This window comes from Saccopteryx leptura, chromosome 2 (genome assembly GCF_036850995.1).
Source record: "Saccopteryx leptura isolate mSacLep1 chromosome 2, mSacLep1_pri_phased_curated, whole genome shotgun sequence".
Lineage (NCBI taxonomy): Eukaryota > Metazoa > Chordata > Mammalia > Chiroptera > Emballonuridae > Saccopteryx > Saccopteryx leptura.
The window spans coordinates 281,412,505-281,426,788 of record NC_089504.1 but is presented as its reverse complement, the minus strand read 5'-3'; the positions used below and the strand labels follow the sequence as shown (position 1 = coordinate 281,426,788).

General features: G+C 49.7%; 1 protein-coding gene across 1 annotated transcript; it reads left to right on the top strand.

The window, feature by feature from the left end:
* Positions 1-3,574: 3,574 nt before the first annotated feature.
* CASQ1 (calsequestrin 1) lies at positions 3,575-12,931 on the top strand. Its single transcript, XM_066362039.1, has 11 exons — positions 3,575-4,006; positions 5,799-5,883; positions 6,695-6,795; positions 7,019-7,130; positions 7,435-7,508; positions 7,821-7,951; positions 9,441-9,486; positions 9,871-9,925; positions 10,156-10,256; positions 11,087-11,161; positions 12,286-12,931. The coding sequence occupies exons 1-11, from the start codon at positions 3,728-3,730 to the stop codon at positions 12,433-12,435; spliced, it is 1,209 nt and encodes a 402-aa protein (XP_066218136.1). The 5' UTR covers positions 3,575-3,727; the 3' UTR covers positions 12,436-12,931.
* Positions 12,932-14,284: the final 1,353 nt, after the last annotated feature.

The following is a 14,284-nucleotide window of genomic DNA, read 5'->3' as shown; positions in this document are numbered from 1 at the left end:
TAACTGGAGCCCAGCAGGGAGGGGTCTTGTCCTGTTGAGTCAGCAGCCAATCTAGAGAGTAAATGTTTGCAACATCTCTCACCAGGCTGGATGTGTTGCCTGATACTGGGAGAGTGGAGATTACTGTGACACTCTCGTTCTAGGTCTTCACGGACCTAGAAAGCTAACGACCACAGTCGAGTCTAGGAGGGGATCAGAATCAAGCATTGTTGTCCCTTGTGGGCTATCCCAATCTTAGAGTCACTCTCTACCCCAATGGAGAGCAAGGACAGGACAAGTCAAGCTGGAACTAGAAATGGAAGAGGGGGAGAAAAGAGCAGCAGAGCCACACCCTACGGAGAAGACGACAGCACCTATATCCAGTGCTGGCAGGTGGACTCATCCAGCCCTCACTTCAGTTCCTCAGCTCAGCTTATAGAATCAAAGTTTTAGTGCTAGAAGCGCCCTTATTGCATCAGTGAAGAACCTGAGGTCCAGAGAGGGGTTAAATGACTAGGTAAGGGTCACATGGTGAGTGGTGAATATGGGGTCTCAGTCCCTCCTCTGAGGAAGGCACTGGTAATCTGCCCGCTGTTATGGTCAGGTCATCTCAACACCTTCCCACCCCTCAGCCCCTTCTCCCCGCTGTTACCTTGAAATAGAGGCTAAAACACTTTCTAGATCCCTGCAGCCTGCACTTCAGGGAAAGCACCATGCCCCTCATGCCCGGGCTCCACAAGGGGTGAGGGCCCTTTCCAAACACCTGGTCTCTGAACCTGGGCCCGCAAATTCACTGCATCTCTGGTAGGTTAGGAGTTCCCAGGGCGCCTTTCTCTCATGCCCGGCTCTTCCTTTCCCCTTGACCCATTCACTGGCTTTGTTCTGTAAATTGGTCCACTTTGCCCTGTAGGTCAGTTCTTTTTCAGGTTTCTTTTAGAGGCAAGGATCAGCTGTGCCCCAAAGCATACAGTACAGAGTGAGAGAGAAATGCTAAGGAAAGCTGGGGGAAATCACAGACTGTCACCAAAAACAAAGTAAAAGTGACTGCATACTATCCCTGCGGTGAGACAAGGGCCTTCCCTCGCCCATTAATTCATACAACCAATATAGTCTTACCACCACGCTCCGTTTTATAGATGAGGAAACCAAGGTCTTTCTGAGTCCAGAACTTGTGCCCTTCACCACTTTTCAGAGTAGTCTTACAATGAGGATTAGGCAAAAACATACAAAACAATAAAATGAACAAAGAATAGGATAGTGATGAAAGACCGTGAATGGGTTGAGATTGGAGGCATGGGCTAGCAAAGAGAAGGGCATTGTAAGGTGTAGTCAGCCACTCTTCCCCTATCTCCCTCCCTCCTCGAAGGTCTCCTCACCCATGCTCCCCTTCCTCCTCCAACACAAGGTCTCTGAGGGACAGAGCTGTATCGGTCTGGGGTCCTTTCCCCAGCTGCTGACACCACCGAACCAGACCCTGGAAGATGGAGGGGCCAGGGTGTGTGTGAGTGAGGGATGGAGGGGCCAGCTCCTCAGGTTTCAGGAGCAAGGGCTTCGAGTGTCTGGTGGGTTAAAAATACAGAGGCCCCAACTCAGGGTCATTTGATACCAGTAGCTGAGCCTGCTGAGTCCACAGGTGTGAAAGCAAGGGCCCAGAGGGAAAGAACTGAGAAACGAGTGGAGAGCAAAGCATCAAAGAGCAAAGAATGGTGGGCTGCAGCTACTGGAAAGCAGACGGTGGAACTGAAGAGCCAAGGGCAAAGAGGGGTGGTATGGGATGAAAAGTCTGGTCGCTGCAGGAGAAGATGAGGAAATGGAGCAGGCGTAAGCCACCATTTATTCCCATTTCACACACTGGGGGGTACAGTAGGTCAGATTCATCGTGGACAAGTCTAATGTTCCAACGTCTCTGTCCGAATGTTTCCCCGCCCCCAGCATACAGCAGAAGTGAGAAATCAGAGTTGAACGTCATCTAGGTCATCTACTTTCGGATGGGTCTGCCCACCTGTCCCACTGTCTGCTCTGGTTGTGGGGCTGTGTGCCCCACATTAGTCACTCTCCTGTGAGACTAGGATATGAATTCTGAGGTCTCTTCAGCTCCAGTGTGCCCTGCCTAGCCTAGCTCTGAACTCGCCTGCTCCAGTGACAGCTGTTCCTCTTGGACCCATCCCTGCCACGATCCTGAGATTTTCTGCGGCCTGCCTGCCTTAACCAGCAAGATCTGCCCCAGGGAAGTATGGGAAAGTTACTTCTCAAACAGAATTTCATGCCACTTACTGGGTGCAAAATAAACACTGTCACTTCAAAATCAAAAGTATCTCAGGGTGGGGTTGGGGGTTTCTGACTCTGACCTAGCCCCTCCATGGTCTCCCTCATGCCTCGTTTTACCTGTAAATGGTAAGGGGCCTGGAGGGCCATGAAGAGGGTCCGTCCTTTCTAGGGACACAGAGCTAAACTCCTCCACTTGGCCCTCACCTCCAAACGGCTCCAGAAAGTTAGAGCTCCTCCCCTCCAACTCTGGTTGTTTCTCAGGTGTGGGAAATTAATCTACATCCTTCGCGCAGGGCGCACAGCCCATCTCTTCATGATTTCCCAGTGTTAAATTTTCCCTTAGTGTTTACACCTGATCCTCCTCATCAAAGACATGAGAATAACTGCTATTCACCGCTTTCCTTGGAATCATTCAGCCTGGGGACCCTCCTGCTCCACTGTGCCCAGAAAATGGAGTCCCACAGGATCCGAGTTGAGAGCGCAACAGGAGGCAGCAGCCAAAAACTTTCCCCTTCCTCATGGGAAGAGGAACCCCAAATGCACATCTCTACAGAACGAACATGGCCAGCGCTCCCCTCCCCACGCCTGGCCGCCTCATGCCTTCCCAAGTTAGGAGTGTTGAGGGAAGCAAAGGAAACCAGCTGGAGCTGAGCCAGGTCTCCAGTCCTGGACACGGCTCCATCTTTTATTCAGAGAGTGACCTCATCCTTGGTCCTGGCTCTTTAAAGGGAAGTGTTGTGGGGGGTGCATTTTTATTGATCCCTCTTCTCTACTGGATTAAAGAAACAGACTTCACCTGGAGGGGATTCCAGGCTTTAGGACTTAGAGTTAATACAGCATTTGTTCCTTCTCTCCTGTATCATGAATTTAACTTCTGACACCCCTGTTTCCTTCTCTCTGAGTCCCTTTGCCTTCAGTTCTCCTAATTACCCTAAGTCCCCCCTGCACCAACCCTAGTTTCATTTACCTCCAACTCATCTGGTCTTATTTTTAGCTCTGGCTTTTTCCTTTCTTAATATGGTGATGAGTCCTTAGGCTAGCATGGGGACAGAGGCTGAGGAGCCTTGGACATGGCGGGGAGGGGAGGGGGAGAAAGCTCTGGGAGACTGCGGAGAGGTGCAGGAGGTGGGAGGGTCCAGTCTCATGGAGCTGTCCTGGCCTCAGAAGGTTACCCATCTCTCCTGCCAATTTTGGAAACATATTTAGACAGGACCAGGTGGGGCCGAGAGGTGCCAATCTCAGGGGCAGCTCGGGTTCCCTCCCCGCCCCCTGCTCCTATTCCTCCTCCTGACCCTTTTTCTCTTGGCTGTGTTGACAGTGTCTCCAGGACCCGGCAGTGTCCTCTGTCCACTTCCCTAGGCCGTTCCCCACCCCACCCCCACTGTAAGCCCCCAACTCAGGATTCAGCACCCAGGGGTTCCTCCCCACCCCAGCGAACCTTTTCTGGACCAGGAGAGAGAACTCAGATCTCACTGCCTCCATGCGCTCTGCAGACAGGACGGGGGCCAGAGCTATGCTGGGCCTGCGGCTGTCACTGCTGTTACTGCTGGTGCTAGGATCACCTGAGTCAGGGGTGCAGGGGGAGGATGGGCTGGACTTCCCCGAGTATGATGGCGTGGACCGTGTGGTCAATGTCAACGCAAAGAACTACAAGAACGTGTTCAAGAAGTATGAGGTGCTGGCACTGCTCTACCACGAGCCCCCGGAGGACGACAAGGCCTCACAAAGACAATTTGAGATGGAGGAGCTGATCCTGGAGGTGAGTGCTGGGGTCTGCAGAGAAAATCCAGCCCCTCTCTGGAACTCCCCCGTCCTACAACCCCACATAGGCCTCGAGGGTGGGATGATCTGAGGCCAGGGACAGTGTGGCAGGACCCCTGTCTTGACCAACAGAACTCAAATGGCATATGGTCTCAGCCAAACAAGAAACAGAGACTTGGGGACCCAGAAGTACCACTGTAGTCGGGCAACTTTAGGAGAAAGGGGACTGGGACGAATGTCTCCTCCATGCTATAGGAGGCCGGTAGTACTAGTTTTGGCTAGGACTAGGGGGTCCTTGGAAGGAGGGGGTACAAAAGAAAAAAGGTTCCTCAGAAGGGGGAGAACTACAGTGTAGTGTACTGCACCCTCATCTACATTCCCAACCAGGGACTGCCCCCCTCATACACTTCAGGAACAGCACCCCAAAGAGACCTAAACTGAGGATAAACTTAAATGTTATTAACAGCCTGCTTGCATGCCCTTTATTTCACGGCTGAAGGCTGACTGGAGACCACTGTGCCTCCCACATGTCTCAGTCCCTCCCTGCTCCTCCCTCCCGAACTCTCCCTCTGCCCCTATGGATGGGATCAAGCTGGATATTCTGATCAGGAAATTTCTGTGGCTGGATGAGACTTCCCCAACTTCTCTTTGTGGGAAGATTCTCCTTACTCCCAAGATGACTTCAGGCCCAAAGACAAGAGGGGCTATTATGGCCAAAACAAACAAACAAAAGAAACCCTGTATTTGGGGATGACAGGGTGATGTAGTCGCACACGCCCCTCCAGGAGCCGGCATGTGTTAGCGGCTCCTTGTCCAAGCTTCAGCAGCCCCTTCTCCATCATGGCAGTGCAGATAGGCCCCAGCTCACCCAGAGCTTGGAGGATTTCAGGGCGAGACAGCAGGACCGCAGGCTCTCATTTCTCTGTGCCCCTGCCAGGTGCTGGAACCCACCATCTGATTAATGAGCTGAGTATTTTTATCCCGAGTGCTCAGCATCCGTGGCCATCCACCTGCCAACTGCCTCCTTTCTCATCCTCCTGAGCCTCCAGGAGCCGAGTGTGTGTTAGGTGGGGTTAAGCTGCAAACCATGCCCAAGGTAGAGTACGTCGGGGTTGAGAGCCCAGCTGGCAGGCTGAGGGGTAGGGACCTGAGTAGTGACTGTCCACGGCATCAGGACAAGCTGAGGTAGAGGGGAACGGGGAAAGTTTATCTGATTGAGGAGAACCCGGCCCATTCCACCTCTAGTCTCTGTCTCTGCCGCTTTGAGGGTAATGAATGCTGGCCACAGTGACCTCTGCTCTAAGCTTTCAGGCATTCCCCACTCACCAGCAATGTGACCAGAACCCCCCCACCCACTACCCTCCTACTCTCCAAAATTCTTCCCATTGTGGGTCACTTGTGAGAACCCCAGGGACATCACTCCACGGTGGGCATGGCCTTTGATGACGTGAGTGCATGGGCTCAGCCCTGAGCAAGGGAAGGGCCTCACTTTCATTAAAGCCAGCATCCCCAGCGTTCCTGAGGAAACAGGAGTAGCAGGTATAGTGCTTCAGAGTTCAACATAATAAGCACATTGCAAACAAGCAATAAACATTCAGAAATTAAAACCGAGCTAGAGAACTAACGGGTGGGCTTGTAGGGAAAGTGGAGATAATTCTGGGTGGGTCCTTGCACAGCGTCAAGGTCAACTCTTCAATTCCCTGCATTCCAAATGACCCAACTTGGGAGCAAGATGGGGGTTAAGGGTTACTAAGAATTACGGGCTGACTTTACCCTAACCCTCCCTGCAGTTAGCAGCCCAAGTCCTAGAAGACAAGGGTGTTGGCTTCGGGATGGTGGACTCTGAGAAGGATGCAGCTGTAGCCAAGAAACTAGGTAAGGGCGGGGTGGGAGCACAAGGAGGGGAGGTTGGTGTGTTAGACTGGACGGGCAGCCCTTGTATAGGGTAGGAACTCCACCAGGCCTATTCTGAAAGGGAGAGAAAATGCTGAAATTGGAAGGGATATATAGCTAAGGGTTCTGGCCTTTCTTTTACTCTTTATGGAGACCCATGCTCAAATCCCAGAAAGAGGTGGGCATGACCTTATTCATATGTTTTTTAGATAACTAAAAAACAGGGCTAGATGCTAGAAGAAAGGTAATCTGGGAACTCAGGTGGTACTGGAGAGACCTCAGCAAACTCCCCTTTGCACCCCTCCCCATCCAGAGCAGTGGCTAGGTATTACAGCACTGGCCACCAGGGGGCAACACAGGCCCGAGACTGGACATCAGATGTAGGTGGGGAGGGGTAGTCTGTGATGATGTCATCTGGTCAGTAACAGCAGAAAGTTAAAGGGCTGAATTGGCAACTGGCCACTGGAGTCCTCAGAGGAGGTAACATGAGTATCTCCCTCCAGTATGGCAAACAGAGAAAGAGAGAAATCTTGCTAGAGTCTGTATCTTTCTACATACTCCCCAACACCTCCACCTGATCCCACATTCTCCCTGGAGAGCCCCTTGGTCCAGGGTAGCTTCCCTGGCTAAATCCAGGGGATAGACACCAGGGGTATAGGGCGAAGGGGCAGTGGAGGTGAGCAAGAGCTGGGGAAGTAAAGGGAGATGTGGGGTCTGGTGGGATTATGCAATGGACTGTGGCCCTGGATGTGGGAATGTTAGGATCATGGCTCACCTCTGGCCCACTCCCTAGGACTAACTGAAGAGGACAGCATCTATGTGTTCAAGGGAGATGAAGTCATTGAATATGATGGCGAGCTTTCTGCTGACACCCTAGTGGAGTTCCTGCTTGATGTGAGAGTTCATTACCTTGGACCTAATGGCCTTGCTTTAAGACTTTATACCCATCCCTGACCAACCCCAACCTTACACACACACACACACACACACACACACACACACACACACACCAGCGAGGCCCTTCCTCCTGTTCCCCAGCCCCATCTCCTTCATCCTTCTCCATGCTTCTACCAGTGAGGACAGAAATTCACTCTCTTCCATGTCCCTGATCTTCCAGGTCCTAGAGGACCCTGTGGAATTGATTGAGGGTGAACGAGAGCTGCAGGCATTTGAGAACATTGAGGATGAGATCAAACTCATTGGCTACTTCAAGAGCAAAGATTCAGAGCGTGGGTAACCCTCAGACTCCATGGTTCTCCTTCCTGGATCCCCCACTTAACCCACTTCATGGTCTGTCTATCTCCTGACTCTTCTTGCCACAGTCATCTCCATTAACTGCTCTAATCTCTGCACCCCAGGGGTTTCTCTTTCCAGTGTTCCACCTCCCCCCCACCACATGTACTAGTCACTCTCAGAGGACTAGAGGGGTGGGTCTCAGAATAAACCCCACCTGCCAAAGAACTAGGGAGGAAGAGGAGAGGACTCCCTAGCACACCCTGCTCTCCCAGAGACTGACTCTGTGTCCCCCTTCAGACTACAGGGTCTACGAGGATGCCGCGGAGGAGTTCCACCCGTACATCCCCTTCTTCGCCACCTTCGACAGCAAGGTTCTCCACCCCAGAGCATAACTGGGTTTCTCTCAGCCTCCTCAGCAGCTCTCCAACCCCTCTGCCAGAACCTATGGGAACCTGTTCTCTCCCCACACACCATCCTTCCCACCTTCACCTCAGGCCTTCCCACCCCAAAGATTTTAGATTATCTAACCCACTCCTCTCATGCCCAACCAAAGCCCAGGAAAGTAAAGACACTTGTCCAGTGTCACAGTGGCAGTGATGTTATATGACTCCGTCCTACTGGCTCCCCCATAATACTGCTTCTCACCATGACCTGCATCCCCTACCCCACCCCAACCCCCACAGGTGGCAAAGAAGCTGACCCTGAAGATGAATGAGATTGATTTCTATGAAGCCTTCATGGAAGAGCCTGTGACCATCCCGGACAAGCCCAACAGCAAAGAAGAGATTGTCAACTTTGTGGAGGAGCATAAGAGGTAGGGGCAGGGCCAAACCTGTGAGCAGGGCTCAAACACCTATCTGTGACGGGGGCTGGAGGAAACTTAGCCAATCAGGAAGCTGCTCTCACTTTTAGATAATCCACTTCTGGGTGTCAGGTCATGATTCGCTGACCCTTTTCCACACTACTTTGCAGGCTAACCAGCCCTGAGCCCTTACATGTAGAATTTCCTCCATAAATATGTACTGTGGGTGGTAATGAGTGTAGAGTGCACATGGTCTGCTAGAAACTGAAGAGTGCTTTCTATATTATTATAATTAATCCTTTAAATAACATCAAATAAAGAGGTTCCATAGGCAGTAAGTGTCAGACTGGATTCCAACCCAGATATGGCCTATGATCTTTCTCAGACATTACCCTACTCCATGATTCTCAATGGGGTGACAGGATGAGTGAGGTAGGGGGAAATTTTTGCCCTCCAGGGGATATTTCATAATGTCTGAGGAGATTTTTGATTGGGGAGAGTACTGCTGGTATTTAGCGGGCAGAGGCCAGGGATGTTGTTAAACATCCTACAGTGTACAGAGCAGCCTCCACAACAAAGGATTAGCTGCCCCAAATGTCAATGGTGCTGAGGTTGAGAAAACCTGCCATAAATTCACACGTAGTTCTCTTCCTTCACAGTACTTCACAGCTGGAAATACTTTCATCAGTGTTAACCACACTCTCACTCTTCCTCTAGATCAGAGCCAGTCAACCTTTTTATACCTACCGCCCACTTTTGTATCTCTGTTAGTAGTAAGATTTTCTAACCACCCACCAGTTCCACAGTAATGGTGATTTATAAAGTAGGGAAGTAACTTTACTTTATAAAATTGATAAAGCAGAGCTACAGCAGCAAGTTAAAGCATATAATAATAATTACTTACCAAGTACTTTATGTCAGATTTTCGCTAAATTTGGCAGAATAAATCTTTATAAAACAACTTACTATTGTTAAATCTATCTTTTTATTTATGCTTTGGTTGCTCCACTACCGCCCACCATGAAAGCTGGAACGCCTACTAGTGGGCGGTAGAGACCAGGTTGACTACCACTGCTCTAGATTATGATCCCCTTCATCAGGGCAGAAATGTATTTGCTTATTTATCTCTATCTACACAGCACCTAGCACAGGGCTTAGAACATCTCAGCACCAAATTTTATTGAATAAATGAGTGAATGAATGGATGAATGAATGCATGAATTAGTGAATAATGAACAAAAGAATACTCAGATGTCCAGGTCTTACCTTTCCCCAAAAGCCTCTTTTGCAGTTTCCTTGCCCATCCTCCATTCTCCCACCTGTTTAAACCATATGATGATCTGGTCCTGATGCCCAGAGCTTAGACTTTGCCAAATGACTTTGTTCCGGGTTATAAGATGTCCATTCCCTAGGCATGACCCAGGGGCAGCTTCTGCTATGGGGACCCTCTGGGGGAGGCGGCCTTCTCACTCACTGAGGAGTGACTCTCTGTCTGTTCTAGATCGACCCTGAGGAAACTGAAGCCTGAGAGTATGTATGAGACGTGGGTGAGTACCCCTAGACAAGGCCAGGCCCTGGGGGAGCAGAGGTGGCTGCAGAGTCAAGTCCTAGCAGCATCCCACCCTGCTGTTCCTCCTACCTTGCTTGTAGGAAATACAATGCACTAGCAAAGGCGGGGGGGGGGGGTGTTCTGAAGAATGTATCACATAGAAGTTGATGAAGATGACAAGGGAGGAGCCACAAGTTCTGGGGCTGAAGGGCTTACCAGATGGGGCCCTGGAGCTGATGGGACAGTGTCACCACTACAATAATATACCTGATCCAGAAGCTGAATTTTCATAAAAGTCAAGTTCAAAGAAGATCTAGGGTCTGTTCCGGGCTCTCTGACTTCGGTGAGTATAGCCAAGGCCCTCCTCCTTGCCCCGCAACAGGAGGACGATCTGGATGGAATCCATATTGTGGCCTTTGCTGAGGAAGCTGATCCTGGTGAGGGAGGAACGCTGGACTGGATGGGGCAGAGTGGACACAGATGGGCGGAAGGGGGAGGCAGGGCTGTTTGTTAGAGTGTAAGCTTCACTTGGGAGGTATTCCTCAGAGTGCAAGTGGCCTGGGACTAGACGTGGAGTTGTGGGAGGTGAGGAAAGAGAGCTGGACTCTGTGTTCTCTGTGTCCCCCACTCCACCCCACCTCATACTTCTCCTTATGTTCCCTCTAAGATGGCTATGAGTTCTTAGAGACTCTCAAGGCTGTGGCCCAAGATAACACTGAAAACCCTGATCTTAGCATCATCTGGATTGATCCTGATGACTTCCCCCTGGTAAGAGGCACTGCTCGGGCTCAGCTGTCCTACGGCAGGACCTAGACTGGGGCACTTTCAAAGGGGAGCTTGTTTCAGAGTTCTTACCCCATCTCCTCGCTGGGGGTCCTGGGAGAATAGGCCTACTTCATGCTCCAGGACACTGAGGGCATGGAGAGAGCCTGAGAAAAGGGAGCAGGATCAGAAGTGAACTACATGGGACATCACCCACATGACTCCCAGAGCAGAAGCTGGGCAGGAAATCGTATGACCAGGGTTGACTCCTTCTAGAGAAAACCAGAGTTTTGGGGTGGAGATGGACATATTAACACTGCACATGGGTGTACGTGTACACAGTCACAGAATCGAAGCACAGAGTTTCCCTGTCTCAGGGGACGGCTTTGTTCTCAGCTCAATCCCCAACACCCAGCACTCATTGTCAAAAGACTATGTGAATGAACAAACTGAACTGTGAGGAAATTGGCAATTACCAGGTATTACTACCTTAGTTTAGAGTAGTACTGAGGGCCCGGGAGAAGTGACTTGCCCAAAGTCAGAGGGTCACTCAGCAGCAGATCCAGAATCAGGACAGGGGTTTCCTATCTAGTTTTTCTCAGAAAGGAGGAGTCAATGTCCCTACTCGTTCCACTCCATACTTTCCTTTCAGGATTTCTACCCTTTAACTGCTTAGCTCTACCTATTCCTTCAGGTCCTGTCCTGCAGTTGGACCCATCCCCCCATCGGCTATAGGTTCTTAGTGTCCTACCTCTATCCCAGTGCCGACCCTCTCACCCTCCTGGACTGAGGTGTTCCTCAACTCCATTACGTTGCCCCATGTGATCTCTCCACAGCTGGTTCCTTACTGGGAGAAGACATTTGATATCGACTTGTCGGCCCCACAAATAGGAGTCGTCAACGTTACTGATGTAAGTTTCCTTCCCTCACCCTCACTTCACCCCCAACTCTGCTTCTCAGAATAGCTGGCCCTCCTCGGTTCTGCTAAGGAGGAGTTGAGTTCTTCCCAGAAGAATCAGACATGCCCAGTCTAATGGCTGGATAGAGGGAGAGCTACATGGCCGTCTCCACCTGTTAGAATTGGCTGCTCGTCCTTCAAGCCCCAGTTGAAATATTCTCTTCTCCATGTAGTCTTTCCAGATCTACCACTTGGATTCATTTTAACTTAGAACTCTCAAAGCCCATTTGGCATTGAGAACATGACTTTCATATAGCTATTTATGTACCGTGTGTGTCTCTTCCAGTAGACTTGAAGCTTTTTGAGGGCAGAAATCTCATTCACACATGACAGGTGCTTTAAAAATGTTTGTTGAGTTGAATTAGATAAGCCACAGTCTCTGCTTTTGTATAATTCTCAATCTAATTAGGGAGACAGTCATTCCATTAACTACCAAGCCAGATCTGATAAACACTTTAATAAAGATATAAATAAAATGCTAGGAAGACACAGAAATCAGACTGATTTCTGCTTGAGAGAATCAGAGAAGAGTTTAAAAGGAATGGCATTCAAGTGGAGATGATAAAATATAGAGAAGTTCTACAGTGAAAATTATGAGAAGTCATTTCCAAACTAATGGAAAAGTTAGTGCAAAAGATCAAAATTAGGAAAATGAGTATTAGGATCAGAAAAGGGCAAACAGTTTTTCATGGCTTGAGAGTCTAGAGATCTCGGAGGACAGTCATAGGAAAAGCAAGTTATAAAAAGCCTTGAATGCTGAAGAACTTCTGGCTGTATTCTTTAGTCCATGAAGAGCCACCAGTGGTTTTGCATCAGGTGCACACTAGAGAGGGTCCGTTTTAGGAAGCTCACCCTGACAACAGCATGGCAAAAAGATTGAAGGGAGAAAGCCTATTTGTTAATTCACCTGTTCTCTCTACTCCTACTGTCACTGTTCTAACCCAGATCTTCTTTCCTGGCCACTGACAGGTGAAGGGAGGGGACAGAGGATGTAAGAAGGGATGTACAAGGTCCACTGAGTGGTAGGAGAGGTCCAAAGACTTAAGTCAGGCTTAGCTCCTTGGTGCCATGTCTTAGGCTGACAGCATATGGATGGAGATGGATGATGAGGAAGACCTGCCTTCTGCTGAGGAGCTGGAGGACTGGCTGGAGGATGTGTTGGAGGGTGAGATCAACACAGAGGATGATGATGATGACGACGACGATGACGACGATGATGATGATTAGTTGCTATAACAACCATCTCCCTACGCCACCTGCTCTCCTCTGGCTCCTTCCTGCTTTCTGTGAGCTCCTCCAGGGACACTAGGTTATTTTCTGTCATAGAACCCCTTGGGGTTTATATGCTGAGTGCTGAGACCCCAGTCCCCTTCACCTGATGAGGAAAGGAGCTACGTTTCCCCACACGACAGCCCAGCTATCTCATCTGACTTCTGTTTCCAGTCCCACAATGTCCCTGTATCTATTATTTGTTTCTTCCATTACTCTCTAAAATGCTTTCTTGTGATATTCCTCTTGCCGTATCTCTGGGCCCCCATCTCTCTTCTGTTCCCGCTTCCTGTGTCCACTCTTCCCCACTCTCTCAAATCCTATATCCCTGTGACTGTCCTCTCCCTGGCCAGGAGGAAGGGAGGGCACTATGTTTGGGGATGTATCCCAGCAGTCTCTTGTTAATGTATTTGGGTCAAATGAGAGGCCACAATAAAGGATCTGGGGCAGCTGAGTAAGTGTCTGCTGGTGAGGTCTCACCCCTATGGCAAGAGGAAGCCAGCCAGAGAGGGTAGATTAAGTGTGAGTGCCTTGTTAGGGGCTGTAATGGAGGGGAGACTTCCTGGGGGAAGGGTCTCTTTAGGCAATTATCACAGAGGAGCTTGGATTATTTATCTGCTGCAAGTCAACAAGCCTTTTCTGAACACATGGTGTTTGTCCAGCACTGCTGTTAGGATCTTGGAGAACAGAGAGTGCCAGGTCTGTCCCCACTCTTGAGCTGATTAGCTTCACTGGGAAATCAAAACAAGTAAACTAAACAATTGAAGAAAAATACAAAGCAATATGTAATTAAGTGATTATGTGTTGCTTGATAGCACCCTCCCTGCAGCTCCTATTTTAACAGCAAGACTGAGCGCACTTCCTTGATGAGGCCTTTTTATTTATTTTATTTTTTTAGCGAGCGAGAGAGACAGACAGACAGACAGGATGGGAGAGAGATGAGAAGTGTCAATTCACAGATGTGGCACCTTAGTTGTTCATTGATTGCTTTCTCATATGTGCCTTGATTGAGAGGCTCCAGCTGAGCCAGTGACTGCTTGCTCAAGCCAGCGACTTGGGCTATAAACCAGTGACCATGGTGTCATGTCTATGATTCAACACTCAATCTGGTGATCCTGTGCTCAACATGGTGACCTCGGGGTTTCGAACCTGGGTCCTCAGCATCCCAGGTTGATGCTCTGTCTACTGTGCCACCATGTGGTCAGCGATGAAGCCTTTCCAGAAGTGGCCTCTTCCACAGTTCCCTCCTCTGGGTTCACACTGCACCTTCTCTCTACACCTTTATTCTAGACCTCACATTCTATCCTAGCTCTTCTTTACATGTCTGTCTGCCTCACTAGACTGCATGACGCTTAGAGGCAGGAACCAGGCCTTTTCTCTGTGTTCACAGGGCCTAGCACACAAAAAGTAGTCCCGCCTGACAGGTGGGGGTGCAGTGGATAGAGTGTTGACCTGGGACACTGAGGTCCCAGGTTCGAAACCCTGAGGTTGTTGGCTTGAGTGCGGGCTCATAGACATGATACCATGGTCACTGGCTTGAAGCCCAAGGTCACTGGTTTGAGCCCAAGGCCACTGGCTTGAGCGAGGGGTCACTGGCTCAGCTTGATCCCTCCAGTCAAGGCAAATATGAGAAACACTCAATGAACAACTAAAGTTGATGCTTCTCATATCTCTCCCTTTTTGTCTCTCATTCTCTCACAAATGAATAAATAAATAAATAAGTCCCTCATAAATGCATAACTGTTGGGTAAAAAAGAACGAAATCAGTGGTAATCAACCCACTAGTGAGCATTCCAACTTTCATGGT